This window comes from Pipistrellus kuhlii, unplaced genomic scaffold (assembly GCF_014108245.1).
Source record: "Pipistrellus kuhlii isolate mPipKuh1 unplaced genomic scaffold, mPipKuh1.p scaffold_m20_p_91, whole genome shotgun sequence".
NCBI classification, from domain to species: domain Eukaryota; kingdom Metazoa; phylum Chordata; class Mammalia; order Chiroptera; family Vespertilionidae; genus Pipistrellus; species Pipistrellus kuhlii.
In genome coordinates this window covers 372409-393757 of record NW_023425597.1, presented here as the reverse complement: position 1 = coordinate 393757, position 21349 = coordinate 372409, and the positions used below count along the sequence as shown (strand labels likewise).

The following is a 21349-nucleotide window of genomic DNA, read 5'->3' as shown; positions in this document are numbered from 1 at the left end:
CCCCGCTGCTCAGCCTGCACCCGCTCCCTCCAGCCCAGGGGGCCCAGCCGGGGCCGCTCTGACAGCTCTGAGCCCCAGGAACCCTGGGAAGGGCTGGTGAGCAGCCTCTCCCTCCGGCCTGACTGACCCCCGGCTCTGTCCCCCCCCCCCCCCGGCCTCCCGTCCAGCCTCGGCCCTCAGGCCGTTCACAGAGGCCAGGGGGCCCCGGAGGCCGTGGGCACGGTGATGTCCGGGAAGGTGGGGTTCCCTCCTACCTGGGCGAGGGGCCCCAGACCCTGGTGCCCAGGGAGGGTTAGAGGCAGCCGGGGGGGGGGGGTAGGTCAGGGCGGGGGCACCATGGAGTTCGGCCTGCGGGACCGACGAGGGACGAAGGGGTGAGGGCCAGGCCTAGCGGCGTCATTGTGGGGGGGAGCAATGTGGGCGGGCGGCAGGGGCTTCGGGAAGAGGCTGGGAGCAGAGAGGGGATGTGTTTGAGCCCCACCACGGAGTCCTGTGGCCAGAGCGCAGATGGGAGCTGCCCCCGCCCCCGCCCCCAGTGAAGCTGAGGGACCGACCAGCCTGGGGCTCGTGGCCGCTGGTCCCCACGTCCAGGGCCCACCCCCCCCCCCCAGCACCCGGGAGCCGGGGCAGTGGGGAGCCCCCGTGCAGGGCAGCTGGGCCCAGAGCAGAGCTGCCCCTTCCCGTCCGGCCCTGCAGCCGGACCCCCCGGGGCCGGGAGGGCGGACAGGAGCGGGCTCAGGGCTGGGCAGGAAGGACCCCCGTGCGCCCCCCCCCCCGGCCCCCTGGACTGATGTGGAAACAGGGCCTGGCCCGGGAGGCGGGGCGGGGACTCGCCTCCGAGCGGGGACACGGCCATCAGGCCCCTCGTTAAGGCCTTAATGACCGCGGCCCCCGAGGTGCTGACGACCAGGGCGGCCTCCTGCGCACCCAGCTCGCCCGCCCGCGGGGCAAATGGCCCGGAAAGTGCAGCCTCAGGCCCGGGGCCATCTGCCACCCTCGCCCCCCGGGGCGCCCGCCGGCCGGGGTATAAAGCAGGCCGTGCCCAGCAGCCCCCAGCGCTGACCCGGACCCGGACCCTCTGCACCCCAGGCCCAGCGAGCAGGTCGGTCCGGACTCCGGGCTGCAGGGAGGGCTGCCCCCCGGGAGGGGCCGCGGACGGGACAGGCCCTCAGGGCCCCGAGGGCGAGCACGAGGGCGAGCAGGGGCGGGCACCCCCGGGGACGGGCACCCCCGGGGACGGGCCTCGGTCACACCTAAAGGGCCCTCACTGCATCGCCCCGCCCGCTCCAGCCCCCGACGCCGCCATGGCCCTGTGGACGCGCCTCCTGCCCCTGCTGGCCCTGCTGGCCCTCTGGGCGCCCGCCCCGGCCCAGGCCTTCGTCAACCAGCACCTGTGCGGCTCCCACCTGGTGGAGGCGCTGTACCTGGTGTGCGGGGAGCGGGGCTTCTTCTACACGCCCAAGGACCGCAGGGCGCTGCCCGAGCTGCAGGGTGAGCCCTTGTGCCCCCATCACCCCATCCCACCCTCTCACCCCATCCTGACCTCACCCCTCACCCCCACCCTGGCCTGCAGGGTAAGGCCCTGCCCGCCCCCCATCACCCCCTCACCCCCATTCTGACCCTCACCCTCACCCCACCTGGCCGGTAAGCCCCTGCCCGACCCCCTCACCCCCACCCCTCCCTGCCCCGTGCTGGCCGGGAAGCCGGTGGGAGTCCGAAAGGGGAGGACGGGCCTCGGTCACACCTGGTCAGTGCTCCAGGGGCAGAGAGTGGGTGACCCCGAGGGAGAGCCCGTCCCCTCCCGCCGTCCACCCCTCCGACACCCCCGCCCGCTCCCCGTGCCTCTGACGGAGGCGACAGCTGTCGCCTCCGGGTCAGGTCCTGGCAATGCCCTGGGAGCGGGGCAGGCTGTGGGGCTGGGAGTGGGGGCAGGGACTGCCCGGCAGCAGGTCCCTCGCCCAGGGCTGTGGGCCGGGCCGGGTGGGGTCCCGGGCGGCCCTGACGCCCCTCCCTGTCTCTCCCGGCAGGGGGCGAGGGGGAGCTGGGCACGGGCGACCTGCAGGCGCTGGCGCTGGCGCAGAAGCGGGGCATTGTGGACCAGTGCTGCACCAGCATCTGCTCGCTCTACCAGCTGGAGAATTACTGCAACTAGCCGCCCGGCACCCCCACCCCCCCAGCCTGGCCGCTCCCGCCTGGCCGCCCCGCCCCCCTGGCCCAATAAACCCTGAACCAGCCTTGTGTGTGTGGTCTGTGCGGTGTGGGCGGGAGGGGGCGGGGGCGTGGCAGGGCTCAGGGGCCACCCCCTTGGCCAGGGCTGCCGAGTGGCACCCTGCGTCCCCTTCTCTGTTCTCTCTGCCTCGGCCCCTCTGAGCTTCTCCCCGCTCAGCGGGAGCCTGGGCAGCCGTCCTGTCCCCCAGGGGCAGCAGCCCCCTGGCCTGGCCTGATCCCTGGGGGCCCCGGGCCCCACGGCTTCGGGATGGGACAGAGAAGGGGCCCGGCTGGGGCCCCAGGGTTTTGGGGGAAACAGATGGGGCCGTTCATTCAGAGATTGTTCCCGCCCTCAGCCCAAGAAGCCCGTTTCCGGGCCGTTCCTGAGGGGCCCTGCAGGGAAGAGGCTGGGCCCAGAGGGGAGGGGGCATGAGATGCTGCCCACATGGGGCCTTTCTCCCACCCTCACCACCCAGCTCGGGGGACCCCAGCCCAGGCCTCAAAGGAGGAACCCCGGGGCCTGGGGATGCAGGAGCGAAGCACCCTGAGTCAGCAGACAGACTGGGATGCCCCGCTCTGGGCATTGGGCTGTGTGCCCCCCCAGCCCCAGCCCCAGCCCCCTGCCCCCAGCCTCAGCCCCCCAGCCCCCAGCCCCAGCCTCAGCCCCCCAGCCCCCAGCCCCAGCCCCCCAGCCCCCTGCCCCTAGGCCCCGCCCCCCCAGGCCCCAGCCCCAGCCCCAGCCCCCAGCCCCAGCCCCAGCACCCTGCCCCTAGGCCTCGCCCCCTCAGGCCCCAGCCCCCGCCCCAGCCCCCAGCAACAGCCCCAGCCCCTAGGCCCCACCCCCCCAGGCCCCAGCCCCAGACCCACCCCCAGACCCACCCCTAGACCCAGCCCCCAGCCCCAGCCCCACCCCCAGCCCCACCCCCAGCCCCACCCCCAGCCCCAGCCCCAGCCCCAACCCCAGCCCCAGCCCCCAGCCCCAGCCCAGCCCCAGCCCCAGCCCCAGCCCCAGCCCCAGCCCCAGCCCCCAGCCCCAGCCCCAGCCCCAGCCCCAGCCCCCAGCCCCAGCCCCAGCCCCAGCCCCCAGCCCCCAGCCCCAGCCCCAGCCCCAGCCCCAGCCCCCTGCCCCAGCCCCCAGACTCAGCCCCAGCCCCAGCCCCAGCCCCAGCCCCAGCCCCAGCCCCAGCCCCCAGCCCCCAGGCCCCAGCCCCAGCCCTAGCCCTAGCCCCCTGCCCCAGCCCCCAGACTCAGCCCCAGACTCAGCCCCAGCCCCAGCCCCAGCCCCAGCCCCAGCCCCAGCCCGGGATGAGGCCCGACCACCCCCTCCACCGCTCCTCCCACCATGCAGCCACGTTCCCCGCCCCACGCTGGCCATCACCCTCAGAAGTGCCCCCAGGTCCCTCCAGGTCCAGGCCTTTACCCCCCTCAGCACCCATGCAGCCCGGGCAGCTGCACCGGGCACGCCCTCGGCCACTGCGGGGTGTGCCAGGAGCCGGGGTGCCCGTGGCCTGGGAGGTCAGCCGGTGACCTGACTGTACCGAGGCCTGGCCAGCCTGCCGGCCACTGGGCCAAGCCAATGGGTGCCCTCCCCGAGGACCCGCCCACGCCGGCCGCACCAGACCCTCGTGGTGGGGGCCCAGCCCCCGCCCCCACCCCGCGGTCCTCCCCACAGCCCCGAGGCTCCCTCCCGGACCCTCCTCCCCACATAGACACCCCCAGAGGCACGGCACTGCCCCCCGCTGGCCCCGCCCTGGAGTGGGGGCCGGGGCCGGGCAGGGGGCGGCCGGCAGACAGTGGACCCGGAAGAGGAGGTGGTGGTGGTGGCTGGGACCCAGGACTTGCTCACGGGAGTCGCCAGGCAGGGGTGTCCTGAGGGAGCTGAGGTACGTGAGCCTGGCAGGCGGGGCGGGCGCTGCGGGGTGGGAAGGGGCCTCCCAGGAGGGGAGCCGGACCCCTCTGGGGTGCAGGGCACACAGCCTGTGCTCCTGGCGGGACTCTGAGCAATGGGCCCATGGCGTCCGGAGAGGGGTCACCCCGCAGGGCAGGGGGCTGACACCCAGGATCGGGGCTGTGCTGGGCCGCGGTCCTCGGTCCCCAGGCTGGGCCGGCCATGCCCCCTCCCCTCCTGGGAAAGCACCGGTGAGAATCTGACCTTCCCGAGCCCCCAGAATCAGAGACAGAAGGCCCTAGGGGTGACCCTCCAGCCTGGCCGCTCCTCCAGGCCCTGGGCCCCCTGGCTGCTCTTGAAAACACGGGGTGGGGTGTCCCCGTGCTCCCAGCATGGACGCGGTCCTGGCGGCAGAGCTGGGGTCAGACCCTGGGCTCCGAGCAGCCCGGCAGGTGCCAGGCTCATGGGCCTTGGCCTTGCCATCTGCCCAGGCCTGTGCCTGCCCTTCTGGGAACTGGGCAACAGCCTCTCGTGCCCTGCAGCCCCGCCTCCAGGGCCCGTGGGGCTGGCTGCGGGGTCAAGGCCTCCAGGCCCACGTGCCACCTGGAGCCGGGACCGAGGAGCAGCTGGTCCCAGAGGCCCCTCACAGGCCCACCGTCCCACACGGCCCGCGAGCTCCCATGGGGACACTATGCCAGGGCCAGGACGGCTGCTGCTCTGGTGCCCAGTGCGCCGCCTCCAGGCAGGCCCCCCAGATTGCCTGCACCCGGCCGGCCGGCCAGCCGGCTGGCGTGAGCGGCCCCTGCCCCTGGCTGGGGGCAGTGTTTGCCTCCTCCTGTTGGGGTGAATATTTACCGTCCTCTCTGCTCTCCGGCCTGAACAGCCCTGGGGGCACGGGGGGGGGGGGTGTCAGTGTGGGGATGCCATGCGGGGCCCCTGCCCCTGAGGGCCCAGTGCCCGGTGGGCCGCCTGGGAATGGGAGTGGGACTGGGAACCAGGGGCCTGGCTGCTGGGGAAGGGCCCCGGCAGGACACAGGCTGCACCCTGGCCGGCACCCGTGTCCAGCGAGGCGTCCCCACTCGGGCGTCTGTCCCCGCCCCGGGCAGGCCCGGCCCCCGGGAGGGGGTTCTGGGCGGTGGGCACCCGTCCACGTGGACAAGGTGGCCGGAGCGGCCATTTCCCGGTGTGACCAGCAGAGGGCGCCAGAGCCCCGCTTTTGCGGGATTCCTGTGGGCTGGGCGGGCGGGCGGTCCTGGGACTGTCCTCACGGGGCCCCCTTTGCCCGGCGGGGGGCGCTCCTGCCCGCCTCCAGGGGCTCAGGTTTAGGAAGGAGACGGGGTGGCGGTGCCAGCCCCCTGCCTCCTGGGCTCAGGCCTCCGGGAAGCCCTGCCAGCGGGCCGGTCCCCCACATCCTGGAAAAGCCCCCGAGCCCCCAGAACCAGGGACAGGAAGTCCTTAGGGGCGATTCCTCCAGCGCCCCCACGTCACCGCTGGGAAACTGAGGCAGGAGGCCGGCCGAGCACAGGCCCCGTCTGCCGGGCCGTCCCCCCAGTCTGTGCGGCCTCCCGGCTCCAGCCGAGGCCACGTGCGGGGCCAGACCCCAGCGAGGAGGCCTCAGCGGGGTCAGTGCTGCCCCAGGCCTGGCCCGGTGGGGAGGCAGAGGCCAGAGGTTCCTCCAGGAAGAATGTGGGGCGGGTCCGGGGGGCCGGCCCACCCCCTCGGCTGCCGCTCAGGAACCCGGGCAGGGTCTCCCCGCGGCCCCCTGCGCCCTCCTGCTCCCCCCACACCCTGGGGTGCTCGGCCTCGTGCCTCGGTGCAGCCCCCATCCCTGGCCTCGAGGGACCCCAGGCCTGATCCCGGCTGGCCCCATGTGCAGCTGAGCCATCAGAACGGGCAACATTCCGCCGGCCCCCCTCCAGCCCCCCTCCGGCCCCCTCCGGCCCCTTCCAGCCCCCTCCGGCCCCCCCCCGGCCCCCTCCGGCCCCCTCCGGCCCCCCTCCGTCCCCTCCGGCCCCCTCCCGGCCCCCTCCGGCCCCCCTCCGGCCCCCTCCGGCCCCCTTCCGGCCCCCTCCGGCCCCCCTCCGGCCCCCCTCCCGGCCCCCCTCCGGCCCCCCCCAGCCCCCCTCCGGCCCCCTTCGTCCCCCTCCCGGCCCCCCTCCGGCCCCCTCCGGGCCCCCCTCCGTCCCCCTCCCGGCCCCCCTCCGTCCCCCTCCGGGCCCCCCTCCCGCCCCCCTCCGCCCCCCTCCGTCCCCCTCCGCCCCCTCCGGCCCCCTCCGGCCCCCTCCGCCCCCCTCCGGCCCCCTCCGGCCCCCTCCGGCCCCCCTCCGCCCCCCTCCGGCCCCCTCCGGCCCCCTCCGCCCCCTCCGGCCCCCCTCCGGCCCCCTCCGGCCCCCCTCCGCCCCCTCCGGCCCCCTCAGGCCCCCCTCCGGCCCCCTCCGGCCCCCCTCCGCCCCCCTCCGGCCCCCTCCGGCCCCCCTCCGCCCCCCCTCCGGCCCCCTCCGGCCCCCTCCGCCCCCCCTCCGGCCCCCTCCGGCCCCCTCCGGCCCCCCTCCGCCCCCCTCCGGCCCCCTCCGGCCCCCCTCCGGCCCCTCCGGCCCCCCTCCGTCCCCCTCCCGGCCCCCTCCGGGCCCCCTTCCGGCCCCCCTCCGGCCCCCTCCCGGCCCCCTCCGGCCCCCTCCGGCCCCCTCCCGGCCCCCCTCCGGCCCCCTCCGGCCCCCTCCGGGCCCCCCTCCGGCCCCCTCCGGCCCCCTCCGGGCCCCCCCTCCGTCCCCCTCCCGGCCCCCCTCCGGCCCCCTCCGGCCCCCCTCCGCCCCCTCCGGCCCCCCTCCGTCCCCCTCCGGCCCCCCTCCGTCCTCCCCCCACCCCCCTCCGTCCCCCTCCGGCCTCCCCCCGGCCCCCCTCCGGCCCCCCCCCGGCCCCCTCCGTCCCCCTCCCGGCCCCCCTCCCGGCCCATCTGTGTTTGTGGAAAACAGAGCCGGCACCCCGCAACCTGCCAGCTGCAGCCCCAGCGTTTGTTCTCCCAGCCCCGCTGCCCCGACTTCAAACTGGGCCTGTCACCCCCCCCAACCTACCCCCCCACACCCCGGTCACCACCTCCTGCACCCCGGCCACCCCACCCCCACCCCGGCCACCCCTACCCCCTTCCCGCACCCCGGCCACCCCGACTTCAAACTGGGCCTGTCACCCCACCACCCCCCACTTTCCTTCCCCCGGCCGCCCTTCCCCCTCCCGGCCACCACCCCCTGCACCCCGGCCACCACCCCCTGCACCCCAGCCACCACCCCCTGCACCCCGGCCACCACCCCCCTGCACCCTGGCCGCCCCTCCCACACCGCAGCCACCCCTTCCCCCTCCCGGCCACCACCCTCTGCACCCCGGCCACCCCCCCCTGCACCCCGGCCACCACCCCCCTGCACCCCGGCCACCAACCTCTGCACCCCGGCCACCCCCCCCCCTGCACCCCGGCCACCCCCCCCTGCACCCTGACCACTCTGGGACCTTGGGCAGCCCTTTGCTCCGGGCTCAGGTTCGGGCTGGGGGTCAGTCCACATGGCCCAAGGACACTGCCAAGACCAGAATCTGAGGGCCCCAAGCTCTGCCTGCCTGTCACTGTCCCTTCATGACCTCCCCTGTCCCCCTGACCTTCCCTCTCCCCCTGACCTTCTCTCTCCCCCTGACCTCCCCTCTCCCCCTGACCTTCTCTCTCTCCCTGACCTTCCCTGTCCCCTGACCTCCCCTGACCTCCCCTCTCCCCCTGACCTTCTCTCTCTCCCTGACCTCCCCTCTCCCCCTGACCTTCCCTCTCCCCCTGACCTCCCCTCTCCCCCTGACCTTCTCTCTCTCCCTGACCTTCCCTGTCCCCTGACCTCCCCTGACCTTCTCTCTCCCCCTGACCTCCCCTCTCCCCCTGACCTTCCCTCTCCCCCTGACCTCCCCTCTCCCCCTGACCTTCTCTCTCTCCCTGACCTTCCCTGTCCCCTGACCTCCCCTGACCTTCCCTCTCCCCCTGACCTTCCCTCTCTCCCTGACCTTCCCTCTCCCCCTGACCTTCCCTCTCCCCCTGACCTTCCCTCTCCCCCTGACCTTCCCTGTCCCCCTGACCTTCCCTCTCCCCCTGACCTTCCCTCTCCCCCTGACCTTCCCTCTCCCCCTGACCTTCCCTCTCCCCCTGACCTTCTCTCTCTCCCTGACCTTCCCTGTCCCCTGACCTCCCCTGACCTTCCCTCTCCCCCTGACCTTCCCTGACCCCCTGACCTTCCCTCTCCCCCTGACCTTCCCTCTCCCCCTGACCTTCCCTGTCCCCCTGACCTTCCCTCTCCCCCTGACCTTCCCTGTCCCCCTGACCTTCCCTCTCTCCCTGACCTTCCCTGTCCCCCTGACCTTCCCTGACCTTCTCTCTCCCCCTGACCTTCCCTCTCCCCCTGACCTTCCCTCTCCCCCTGACCTTCCCCCGTCCCCTGACCTTCCCTGTCCCCCTGACCTTCTCCCTCCCCCTGACCTTCCCTCTCCCCCTGACCTTCCCCCGTCCCCTGACCTTCCCTGTCCCCCTGACCTTCTCCCTCCCCCTGACCTTCCCTCTCCCCCTGACCTTCCCTCTCCCCCTGACCTCCCCTCTCCCCCTGACCTTCTCTCTCTCCCTGACCTTCCCTGTCCCCTGACCTCCCCTGACCTTCTCTCTCCCCCTGACCTCCCCTCTCCCCCTGACCTCCCCTCTCCCCCTGACCTTCCCTCTCCCCCTGACCTCCCCTCTCCCCCTGACCTTCTCTCTCTCCCTGACCTTCCCTGTCCCCTGACCTCCCCTGACCTTCCCTCTCCCCCTGACCTTCCCTCTCTCCCTGACCTTCCCTCTCCCCCTGACCTTCCCTGTCCCCCTGACCTTCCCTCTCCCCCTGACCTTCCCTGTCCCCCTGACCTTCCCTGACCTTCTCTCTCCCCCTGACCTTCCCCCTCCCCCTGACCTTCCCTCTCCCTCCCTGGCCTTCCTCAGGGGTCGGACTCGTCTGTCCAGGGCTGGGTGAGGAGGGTGGGAGGTCCTGTGCCCGCTGTGGGCACAGAGGGCGCCCGGGCTGGGCTCCAGGTGGCTGAGGCCCAGGCCAGCAGCCAGGTCTCCCCGGAGAAGGCGCCTGTGCCCCCCCCCCCCCCCCGCCCGCCCAGGTGCCCGGACCTGAGAATTAGAACAAGTGGGACCCCAGGACTCAGCAGGGAGGGCCGCTGGAGTGTCCCCCACACCGGGCAGGGCCGGTGGGGGTGCGGTGGGCCCGGCCCCAGCCCCAGCCCTTCATCCATGGGAAGGGAATCAGAGGAGACGCCCACACCCACCCACAGGGGCTGCGGGGTCCCAGGCCGGACGCGGGAGGGCCACCCCTCCAGGCCCCGGGCTGTGGTGCTAGCAGTACCCCCCCCCCCCCCAGCTCCCATGCGGGACGAGGGCTCTCGAACCCCCTGCACAGTCTGCCCGGAGCCCAGCGCCCTGGGCCTGGCTCTCCCCAGGCGACGTGGGCACAGGAAGCCGAGGGGTCCTCCGAGGGCCCCGGGCACACCACCCGCTCCCAGCGCAGGAGGCAGCTGGGCCGGGAGGGCTCAGGGTGGGAAGGACGAGAAAGGGAAGGAGCCATCTGACTGAGCCTCTAGGAAACGGGGTCCCTCTGCCGGAGCACCCCCCCCCCCACCCGGCCCCGCTCACCAGCAAGAGAGCCCCATGGCCGGCCTCCTGCTCCCCAAGTTCCGAGGCCTCCCCCCCTCATATTTTTATTAAGGTATTATGTGTACGTGTCTTCCCACTGCCCCACCCCACTCCGTACATGCCCGCACCCCCAGTGTCTTGCATCCACTGGTTATGCTTATATGCATGCATACAAGTCCTTCGGTTGTTCTCTATCTCCCCCAGATCTCCCCACCCTTCCCGCTGTAATTTGACAGTCTGTTGGATGTTTTCTTTACTGCCTCTGTATCTACCTCTTTGTTCGTCAGTTTATAATGTTCTTCATTATCCACAAATGAGTGAGATCATGTGGTGTTTTTCTTTCACTGACTGGCTTGTTTCACTCAGCATAATGCTCTCCAGGCCCATCCATGCTGCTGCAAACAGTAAGAATTCCTTCTTTTTTATGGCAGCGTAGTATTCCATTGTGTAGATGTAGCTTAGTTTTCTGATCCAGTCATCTGCTGACGGGCATCTAGGCTGTTTCCAAATCTTAGCAATGGTGAATTGTGCTGCTATGAACATAGGGGTGCATATGTCCTTTCGGATTGGTGTTTCTGGTTTTTTAGGATACATTCCTCGGAGTGGGATCACTGGGTCAAATGGGAGTTTCATTTTTAGTTTTTTGAGGAAACTCCATACTGTTCTTCACAGTGGCTGCACCAGTCTGCATTCCCACCAGCAGTGCACGAGGGTTCCGTTTTCTCCGCATCCTCGCCAGCACTTGTCGCTTGTTGATTTATTGATGGCAGCCACTCTGACAGGTGTGAGGTGGTACCTCATTGTCATTTTGATTTGCATCTCTCAGCTGATTAGTGACTTTGAGCATGTTTTCATATGTCTCTTGGCCTTCCTTTTGTCTTCTTTTGAAAAGATTCTATTTAGGTCCGTTGCCCATTTTTTATTTTTTAAAATATATTTCATTGATTTTCTACAGAGAGAAAGGAGAGGGATAGAGAGTTAGAAACATCGATGAGAGGGAAGCATCAATCAGCTGCCTCTTGCACACCTCCTACTGGGGATTTGCCTGCAACCCAGGTACATGCCCTTGACCAGAATCGAACCCTTTCAGTCTGCAGGCTGATGCTCTATCCACTGAGCCAAAATGGCTTTGGCTGTTGCCCATTTTTTAATTGGATCGTTTATTTTCTTTTTATTAAGTTGTATAAGCTGCCTGTAGATGTTGGAGATTAAACCTTTATCAGTGACAACATCTGCAAATATGCTCTCCCAGACAGTGGGCTTTCTTGTTGTTTTGTGGATGGTTTCCTTTGCTGGGCAGAAGCTTTTTATTTTGATGTAGACCCATTTGTTTATTTTCTCTTTAGCTCCCATTGCTCTAGAAGCGGTATCTATCGGTGAAGAAATTGCTTTGGCCTATGTCTGAGATTTTGCTGCCTGTGGATTCCTCTAGTATTTTTATGGTTTCCTGTCTTATGTTTAAGTCCTGTATCCATTTTGAGTTTATTTTTGTGTGTGGTGTAAGTTGGTGGTCTAGTTTCATTTTTTTTTTTTGCATGTATCTGTCCAATTTTCCCAACACCATTTATTGAAGAGACTGTCTTGGCTCCGTTGTATGTTATACCTCCTTGGCCAAATATTAATTGAGCATAGTGGTTCAGGTTGGCTTCTGGGTTCTCTATTCCATTCCACTGGTCTATATGTCTGTTCTTGTGCCAGTACCAGGCAGTTTTGAGAACCGTGGCTCCTGTGCCGGAGCCTCCCTAGCTCACCAGAAAGAAAGCTGGTCATCGAGAGACCCCACCCCACCTGGCCGGCCTCCTGCTCCCCAAGTTCTGAGGCCTCTTTTTTTTATTAAATTAAATTGATTTCAGAGAGGAAGGGAGAGGGAGAGAAACATCAATAATGAGGGAGAATTATCAACAGCTGTCTCCTGCACGCCCCACTCTGGGGACCCGAACCCACAACTCCAGCATGTGCTCTTGATCAGAACAGAAACCAGGACCCTTTGGTCTGCAGGCTGATGCTCTACCCGCTGAGCCAAACTGGCCAGGGTGCCCTGAGCCCTCCTGGTGGCCTCTCACCTGCAGGAGACGCAGGGGACGAAGGGTCCCTGCAGGCAGGCGCCCCGGGACAGCAGGGCCCGCTGTGGAGGTGTGACCCCCCCCCCCCGTGCGTTCCCACAGGACCCGGGAGGGACCCCGTAGGGGCCAGTGCACCCTACATCAGGCTGTGTGCAATTCGGGGCGGCCTCCCTCCAGCCTGCCACTGCCCCCACGAAGGCGGCTGAGCCCCACGTGACTTGCCAGCACGGGGCCTCAGGAGGGGGGTTCTGGGGCACCTCCTCCCCCTTGACCCCTGGGTTTGGTCAAACGCCCCGTTATCCTAAGGGCCCTTATCCTTTTGTATTGATGCCCAGGGAAGCCAGGTGCTTTCGGAGGCTGTGACTGCACTTCCGCAGGCGGCCACAAGGTGTCAGGCTCCGGCCAGATTTGAAAGCTTGGGGCGGGTAGAAACGGCGGCCAGCAGAGGACCACGCCCACCCTCAGTCTCCGGGTCCCTGCCTGTCTGAGGGGCGGGGGGCCCCCCAACATTCTGCCTCCCTGTAACATCTCATTTTATTCTGACACACACGTAACACAGCTTCCTCTAAGCCTCAGGACACGACGGGAGCTTCAGGAGGGTCCCGGGGTCACGTTTGGCTTTGGGCACCCGCCTTTCCGCACCTCCTGAGGCGGGAGACCCCCCACACCCTGTACCCCAACATCCCAGGGAGCCAGAGACCCTGGGGAAGGGTTCCCTTAGGCCATGCCAGGATGGAGGCAGACAAGAGACTCAAACCCAGTGCAAAGGTGCAGAGCTCCCTGTACCCCGACCGTGCGGGGGCCGGGGGCTCCCCTTGTCGGAGAAATGGGGTTGCTTTGCCCCCACCCGCTCCCCTCCTGAGGGGGTCCGGAATGTGTAATACCTTTGGGCTGTGACGTTGTGATTCCAGAAGTGACCACCAGGTGTCAGCACGAGGCCACGTAAAGAGCCACGTCGGGGAAACCGGAGATGGGGATTTCTGGGTTCTCTCTGCACCAGGAGGGCTCCTTGGTGTTCCCTTCACTGTCCCGTGCCCCCGGAGCCCCTGTGTCCGGAGGGTCCGTGCCTTCAGCCCTGCCTCGGTGGGACCAGGGCTGAGTCCCCCGGGGGCCCTCCCAGCCGCGCCTCTCCCATCCTCCTGCTTAAAAACTCTGGGTGGCAAGATTCTGGTGGAATGAAATGGCCTGCCATGTGGGACCCCTTTGGGGGGTAGAAATGACACAGCTCGGGTTCGAGACACCCCCCGGGGGGTGGGAAGGTCCCCATGGGGCAGGGGTCCGGCCTGTGGGCTTGAACAGGTGCCCACGCTCTCCCCCTGGGACGCCTCCTTCCCCGGGCCTCCCCCGCCATGTTCTTGTCCGGCCTGGTCGCCCCTCTCCCCCCCCAGCCCCGCCTGCAGCTGGGGGTCCCAGCCCCACCTTCCGATGGGGACGTGGCACCTTGCAGGGGACACGGGGCAGAGGCCATGCTGCCTGCAGGCCACGGAGCCCAGAACAGAGCCGTGGCCGGCAGAGCCACGCTGCTTCACGCTGACCGCTCTCCGTGTGCCGTGAACCTGCTCGGGCCCTGAGCATCCCGCATCCCTCACCCCTGCCTGCCCAGAGCCCCGCCCGCCGTCTGCGGGGGGGTGTGGACCTGGCCCTCTGTGTCCTGTTTGGCCACCCAACCAATGAGTCTCCCTCAGGGCAGCCTGCCCCCCCGTGCCCCCTCCCGGGACCCCGTGGTCCCATGGAGCTCAGAAAGGACCTTCGTGTGGAGCTTGTGTAGGAAACGGGAGAATTTAACGCTGATGCCGGCTGTGACAGTCGGGGGAACCAGCCGGTGCAGGAACGCAGGGGCGGGCGCCGGGGGAGGCGGTGCCTGGTGCAGAGCGCCCGCCTTGGCCTCTTGGCGCGCCTTTGCCTGCTCCTGCCTCCCCGCAGGCCTGGGGAAGACGGTTCCATTCCCTGACGGTGAGATTCAGTCGAGTCGGGGGATGCTCTCCCCTCCTGGTCAGACCGCTGAGGGCTGCACCTTCCTGGGGTTTCAGCCGTGTCCCCAGGTGGGAGCGGGACACCCCTGCCCCCACGCTGCTGCCACCGGCGGCAGTGCCCAAGGGCCTGGCACTGACTCCTGCCGTGTGCGGGGCGGGGCCCGTGTGACCGGGGAGGGAGAGAGCACCACACGCGTGTCCCGGCTCCGGGAGGAGGCAGAATGGGACCGTTCTGCGCGGGAGCTGGTCCGGGACCACCGAGGGGTCACTTTGCTGACCTCCCCTTTCAAATCGGCCGCCTCCCCCGGGGGCCCCACCCCCATTTTACCCGTGCCAAGCCCTCGCATTCCAGGGTGTCGGGTGACTGCCAAGTGTCAATCATGTGAAGTCAGCCCCCCCTCGGGCAGGCCAGCTGGCTAGCAGGCATGTTCCTGGCTTGTGTGCAGGCCTACTAACCCTCTTCGGTGGGGTCAGGGGCAGGCCAACCTCCACCACCCCCCACCCCCGCCCCCCGCCCCCCCCCCCCCCGCCCCCTGTGCCTGGGCTTGGGACAGAGCCACGGCCAGCTGCCCCGGAGGCCCCAGCCACGCTGCTCCGTGCAGAGCTACCCAAATTTGGAGGGGCTGGAGGGACGGCAGCGTGGGGGGGCCGGGAGGACGAGGGGCCCGGCTATAAACGCAGCTGGCGTGTGGCAGGTGCCTGCTCAGTGGTGGACGCCGCCCGCCCGCTGCCGAGGCCCCGCTGCCATGCGAGCCCTCACGCTGCCCTTCACCATCTCCCCGGCCCCGGCCTCGCCCCCCTCCTCGGCCACTTTGAGCCCCCCTGCCTCGGCGGCCGCAGCTGCTCATAGCAGCCCGGCCGGCAGCTCCTCGACCGGCGGCTCCCCGGCCGGGCAGCTGGGGCAGAAAGCCTGGGGCAGCAGCGACTCCCCGGTCCTCTTTGTCCACCGCCCGGGAGCCTCGGGGGCCACCCAGCCGCTGGAGCACAGGTACCGGGGCTCCCTCCCTCAGGCAGCGGCTCAGGGTGCCGCTCAGGCTTGGGGTCTGGGGCTTGGGGTGGCTAGCGGAGTGAGGCTCCGGCCGAGGGGACGGAGAAGACAGGTGGCCGGGGGGCTGCCTGGAGCCCGGGGCTGGGGCGAGGAGAATCCGTTTTCCCTCCCTGATCTGCTGGCAGCCTGGGCTCGGGGCTGGGGGGGCTGCCCTGGGGGTGGGGTGCAGCTGTGCTGGCAAAGGGGAGGGGCAGGGTTTTGCTGTCAGGAGCTCCCCTGAACCCCCCACCCCAACCCCAACCGAAGACAAAGGACGCAGTACAGAGGCCGAGATTTTGAAGCAGTTTTTTTTTAATACAATTTTTTAAAAAGTCAGGCTCCCACCTTCATCCCCTGCACCCCTCAGCCCTGTTCTGGGAGGGTCACCACCCCACCGAGGGGCTGAGGGCCAGGCTGCCCCCTGCCCGTGTGCCCAGCTCTCCGGGGCCCGAGCTGTCCTGGTGCAGGCAGGTCTCTCCCACTGCCCAGTGCCTGCTGGGCTCCGGGCTCGGCTGGCCTGTCCACTGAGGAGAGGGCTCGCTCCCCACCCCCGCTGCCTCCCCACTCCCGGCAGGGTGGCTGCGTGGGAAAGGTTCCCCTGTTTCGTGCTGTGATCCCCAAGACAGGCCCTGTGTGCAGCCCCAGCCCCAGCCCCAGCCCAGTGGGTCTTCCGGCCACAGGGGTCTCCCGCCCGTGGGGGGTACCTCCTGGGCCTGGCTCCAAAAGCCCAGCTCGCGGTGCCCTGTCAGCCTCTCCCCCTGCCCCCCAAGTAGCAGAGGGACCACCCCCAGCAGCCCCACACGATGCCTGAGGACCCCCAGGCTCCCCCCCCCAGCAGCCAGGGGAGAGACGGGGGGCCATCGGTTACAGCGACCACCTCCCTGTGTTCCCAGGGGCCGGAGGGTCACGGCCGAGCTCCAGGAGGAGGAGGCGGGGACGGACTCCATCCCGCGGCCCCAGGACGCGGCCGCCCCGCCAGCTCAGCCCCCAGCTCAGCCCCCGGCCCGGCCCGCGCGCCAGCCCCGGCGGAGGCCCCGGCAGAAGCCGCCCAGAGCCGCCCGCGAGCACAGCCCCCAGGCCGGCTGCTGCGGCCTGTGCCCCTGGCTCGCCCGCCCGGCCCCCCAGCACTGAGCCGCCCCCACCCCCGGCCCCGGCCCCTCGAGGTGAGTGTCTCCGCCCGGGCAGGGCCCAGGGGCCCCTCTCCAGGTGCCAGACCAGGTTCCCTCAGTGCTGGGAGCCCCCTGCTGCTCTAGCCCGCCCCCCACTTTTAAGGAGGTGAGGCTCAGCAAGGCCGGGGGTGCTCGGTCACAGAGCCCGGGCCTGGGGTTCGGCCGCTCCAGGCGTGTCTGCCTCCTGGGGACTCAGGGGGGGCAGCAGCGAGGTCCGAAGGGCACTCCTGGGAGAAGGTCAGAGGGGAGCGGGGAGCCGGGAGGGGGAAGGCAGGGGTCAATGTGCAGAGAGTGAAAGAGGAAGGAAGGGGAGGGAGAGGGGCGTGAGGAGAGGGCACTGGCCACCTGGGCTTCCCACTCCTTCCCCTGTGGTGGGGGAGGGAAGGGGGCGGCAGGCGTGGGGAACTGAGGGGCACGTGAGGCACAGCCCAAAGGGAGAAGCCTCCTGAGCCTGGGAGTGGAGAACCGTGGGGGGGGCCCTTTGTCTGGGGTGCAGGTTCCCTGTGAGGGAGTGGGGGTGGCTGGGTGGGGAGGCCAACGTCTCCGACCAGGACCTGCCCAGCTCCAGGGTCCTGGGTGCTGCAGGCTCTGTCCTTGAGCCAGACACAAAAGCCACGGGCCGCCCTCAGAGCCTGCAGGGACCCGTTCACCCAGCAGGTGACCCCCTTCCCCTGGGCCTGCAGCCCAGAGACACCCAGAGCATGCTGTCCTAGGCGCCTCTAGTTCACTCACAGGCGAGGGGGACAATGGGGCCACATGGGGCTCCTTCCCCAAGCAGCCCTGCTGCCCCCTCCCTGCCCCACCCGACACCCGGACACCCTGACACCCTGACACCCTGACGTGCTTTTGGGTTTTGGTTTATTGGCGGGCGATGCCTGGTGCTGTCGGTCCCTTGGTTCTGGTTCCGGCCTGGGCATCTGGCCCCGCTTCCCATCGGAGGTCGGAGGTCGGAGATCGGGGTCGGGGCTGACCCTGAGTGGGAGTCCGAGCCCCACAGGGGGGGAGGGGCCGCTTGGGGACCCTCAGCCCTGGAGCCGGGTTTGCAGACTCTGGGCTTGGGCCCAGGGGGGGGGGCAGCCAGGTAGGAGCCAGAATCGGGGGAGGAAGCTGGGAGCCAGAGGCAGGAGGCAGGCCAGCCACTGCGAGGGCCGAGGGACTGCAGGAGCCGGGAAGGCCGAGAGTGACGGAGCTGGTGGGGGGCGCAGGGCAGTCCGAGGGCCGAGTCTGATCCTCTTTCGTCTGTGCCTGTGGATCCAGAGGGGAGGTCAGTGCTGCCGGGCTGGGCAGGGCTGGGGAGGGCGGCTCGAGGGCCGGGGTCCCTGCCAGCCAAGCTCTGCCAGGAGACCCCCGCCCCACAGCCAGCTCCGGGGGCTGGCAGGGCCCTCCAGGCCTGGGGGGCTGCCAGTCGGGGAGTCGGGGAGTCGGGAGGGTGGGTCCCGGCTGGGGTGAGTGTCCTTTCAGAGCCATGGGGTGACCTGCGCCTGCCCTGCGGCCACACTGTTGACTAAATAAGGCGAGGGTTCTGGGGCAGCACCAGGGAAGGCCATGTGCCCCCCCCTCTGCCCTGACCCCAGCCTGGCACCGGGAGGCTTCCTTCCTACCTGTAGGGTCCCGTGTGTCTCCCAGCACCAGCTTCTCCAGACACAGGGGACGCCCCACACGGGCGGCTGGCATGCAGGCCCCCAGGCCCGGGTCTAACGGCTTCCCCTGCAGCCAGCCGGCCGCCACCCGCCTGGGAAGCCCAGGGTTCAGGGCTCGGAGGAGAGTGGAGAGGCCCCAGCAGGGCCGGGAGCCCCGTGTCCCTCCGTTTGCCCTGAGCAGCCACCCCACCAGGATGTGGACTCTGCTCTGGGCTCTCGGGGACCCCAACCTACAGACGATCTTAACACTCCCCCACCCCACAATTCACAAGTCACCATGGAGCAGGGAGCAGGGCTCCCTGCCACCCCTTCCTCTGTAGGCACAGGCCCGCATGCGGCCTGAGGCAGAGGAGGGGGCTGTCCTGGGGGATCCACAGGCCAGATGTCCCTGGAGGGGGCGAGGGGTGATTGATGGGGGCTGGGTTTTGGAGGGGACATTCCCCACATGCCTGGGGCTGGGGGGAAGGTGAAGGGGCTGTGTTTCTGGGGTGGGGGCAGCCTGCCTGTCACACCTGTCCCTCGGCCTTAACCCCTGCCTTCCAGCGGCCCCTTCTGGCAGGGGTCCCCCGTGGGGTGCCCCTGGGGACCAGCAGTGCCCGGTGTCCTGGCCACAAGCCTCAAACCATTGTGCTACACTGCCCAGCAGCGCCTCCTCGCTGACATCGCCCCCCCCTCAACAGATCCCTGGGGAAGGGGGTCACTGCCCCACCTCCCCAACACTGCCCAGTCCTGAGGGGTGACCCCATCCCACCTCCCCCAGCCCACCCACCCACAGCAGCTCATGGGTCTAGTTGGGTTCAGAATCTGCCTCCCCCCGCTCCACTCTGATCCCAGGGTCTCAGCCTCGGGGAGGCGGCCCTCGGCGGACATCTGCAGAAAACGAAAGGAGCCCCCGGCCCCCCATCCGGGCAGGCCTGCTCCCCACCCCTGCCCCCACTCCCCCCTCCCTCCCACGGCCTCTGCTCACTCGCCTCGCCCACAGCGAACTGGTTTCAGGCCGTTTGGTGACTGAGTGAGACCCGGGGCCGCGCTCCGGGCGCGCGGGGGCGGCCGGCGGGGGTGCCCCGGCCCCCCCCAGCCCCGTCGGGTGGGGGGAGCCTGCCCGCGGTGGCGTCCGGGGCGGCTTCGCCTGGGCTCGCGGCGCGTGGGGTGGCGAGTGGGGCACGGGGTGCCAGGCGCGGGGACCCCCGGAGCTGCCGCCGCGCGGGGCTGCGGCCGAGGCACCCGGGCGGCCGCTGGGTTCCGCCGTCCGCAGCCCCGGGGCCTCGGCCGCGGCGGCCTCTCCGGGGGAAGTGGGAAGGCGAAGGGAAGGAGGACCTGCCCCGCCGCGCCCCGCGCCCCAAGTCCCCCGGAAGGCGCCCCTGCTCCGCGCCCCGGAGGCGCGCTGGTTCCGTGGACCTGGCGCCCAGCCTGCCTCCTGCAGACCTCGCTCTGGGGTCCCCACTTATTCAGCCACGCGCCCCCCACCCCAAAAAAAAAAAAAAACCCAAACCCAAACAAAACAAAACGGACAAGGCTTTTTTTTTTTGTCCTGGGCCCCTCCGGGGTGCAGTCCTGCTCCCAAGGTTTCCCCCACACACATTCAGCCTTTTCCCAGGTCTGGGCGTTTTCTTAGACATGAATTCCCAGAGACCTGCAAACCCGGGAAGTCCTCCTCCGAGCCCCCACATTCACAGCGTGGCCCGGCTGTCTTCACGGAGTCTCCTGCCCTCAGGGCCCCGTAGGCCCCCCACCCGGACCCCCGCCCTGCCCCGAGGCCACGGCCAGCCTGCTGGCTCCCGGACAGTCTGTCCCGCACGTAGGTCTGTGTCCCCAAACAAGTGGCCCTTTTTTTTCTTCTCACCACGGTGGGTGCTAAGGACACGGTCTCCCTGGCTTCCTGTGAATGTGGACACCCCGCGCAGCTTCCCCACAGCCCGGGCAATGCCTGCGGGGGCCCCTCAAAATTACTGGCCCAACCCGGGCTCCCAGAATTTTACACCAAGAGTCCCCGGTCCCCCAACGCAGGAAGCAAATTGCCCCAAGCCCCTCAGAAGGTTGCTCCCTGTCTCCCCAGGACTTAGGGGTCTCCCCCGAGTGCACCCAGCCCTTTTCCAAGTCCCGAACAGTCCCCGCTCGGGGGCCTAGGTCCCCCCAAGCCCCTGAGCACTTTCCTGTGGGCTGTGGGAACAGGGTGCCGTTTTCCCGCAGTGCTCGGGGCCCTGCTGGTCCCTGCCCCGGGGACCTGCCCTTCGCCCCATGGCCAGCACAAGGAGCCGTCACCGCTGCCCCTGACCTGGGTTTTGCAGGTTCCCCAGAATCTCTGGGGTCCCCCAGGCCCTGGGGCTCCCCACCCATGCTCAGGACAATGCTGTGCCTGGGACCCTGGGTCCTGTGAGTGCCCGGCCACCAAATCGCCTAGACATGTTCTCCGCGGGGCCACGTTTTGCGTCTTTTAAAATCCCCAGACCCCTCGCTCCAGACAAGAACCCGGGTTTTCTAAAATTCAGATGCTGATCAGAAACTTGGACCCGCACAGAGTGGCTCCTGGCCCCCGGGTCCGGTGTGCTCCGTCCTCTCAGACACCGGCTTTGCACTCCACCACCCCGGCCACGGTTACACGCGGGTCACAGAAAGGCACTGGGACCTCTCCGGGGACACCCTGAATTTAACCCACATTTTCTACATTCCCGTCTCCCCCAGCTCACTCCCAGGATTTTGGACTCTGGTTCCCCAGGTCCCAGGGTTTGGGGACTCGTCACCCTTCACCCCAAAGTTCGGCACCAGCCTCCAGTTCTCTGGGGATGGGAGCCACTTATCTGGATCCCCGATTCCAACAGCACTTCGGGGGCTCTGAGCCGAGCGCTGCCTCCAGCCCTCCAAAGTGAATGGAGATTTTTAGTTTTTCCTTCCACAAAACAACTGAGTGGTTGTTTTTTTTTGTTGTTTGTTTGTTTCTTTTCCCTGAACATTGACTGATGGGTCCTCTGACTTTATAACCCTTTTCCTGAGCCCCCTCCCCGAAGTGTAGGCAATTTCCCCCCCATGGGCATCCCCAAAAATGAAAATGCCTGGGGACTGGAGAATACTCTCAGGCCCCACACCCTGCAGGCGGCAGAGGCCTGAGCCATGCAAGCGCCCTCGCCACAAACCAGGGTCCCTGGAGCTCAGCTGTCAGCCGCCACGGGGCAGTTTCCAGTGACCCCCAAATTCGAGCCGTGTCTCGCCAAGGATCCCCAAACACAGACAGTGTCAGGGGCGGAAAGAAAAAGAAGGGGTATTTCCCTTGTTCGCCTCAAACAGACCTCCAGTAAGTGAGTGAAAAATAAAATAAGACAAGCTCCCTTTTCTGCACTCCCCCGAGCCCTGCTCCTACTCTGGGGCTCCTCCAAATTTAGCCCGCTTTCCTGGAGTCCCTGAAGGACGCCGAGGACCCATGGAGGCGGCTCCCCGAGCCCCAGCACCGAGCCCCAGCGCCGAGCCCACGGCGCAGGAATCCGGGAACCAGCCCTGCCGCCCTGAGATCCCCGCTCCGCGGTCCTGTTCGCTTGTTTCATTTCAGACCCCGCGCTCCCCGGTCCCCCTGAGTGTGACGGGGAAAATGTTTCCGGAGTCGCCGACAAATCTGCCTCCCCGCCGCCCATCCTGCGGGGGCCCCCCAGCCTGCCCCCCACGCACCCACGGGGCGCCCCCCGTGCGGGCCGCCTCCCCAGCCACGG

General features: G+C 68.8%; 1 protein-coding gene across 1 annotated transcript; it reads left to right on the top strand.

Moving 5' to 3' along the window:
• Nucleotides 1-1073: 1073 nt before the first annotated feature.
• LOC118713982 (insulin) lies at nucleotides 1074-15994 on the top strand. The gene is made up of 5 exons (XM_036428823.2): nucleotides 1074-1102; nucleotides 1291-1491; nucleotides 2028-2151; nucleotides 14339-14803; nucleotides 15736-15994. The coding sequence occupies exons 2-5, from the start codon at nucleotides 1305-1307 to the stop codon at nucleotides 15971-15973; spliced, it is 1014 nt and encodes a 337-aa protein (XP_036284716.2). The 5' UTR covers nucleotides 1074-1102; nucleotides 1291-1304; the 3' UTR covers nucleotides 15974-15994.
• The last annotated feature ends 5355 nt before the right edge of the window (nucleotides 15995-21349 follow it).

Excerpts from the sequence above, each read along its gene's own strand:
- LOC118713982 (XM_036428823.2), top strand. The coding sequence starts at position 1,305 with ATGGCCCTGTGGACGCGCCTCCTGCCCCTGCTGGCCCTGCTGGCCCTC. Across the intron at positions 1,492-2,027 it reads GGCGCTGCCCGAGCTGCAGG|GGGGCGAGGGGGAGCTGGGC; the intron begins GTGAGCCCTTGT and ends CTCTCCCGGCAG. Across the intron at positions 14,804-15,735 it reads ACCCAGCCGCTGGAGCACAG|GGGCCGGAGGGTCACGGCCG; the intron begins GTACCGGGGCTC and ends CTGTGTTCCCAG.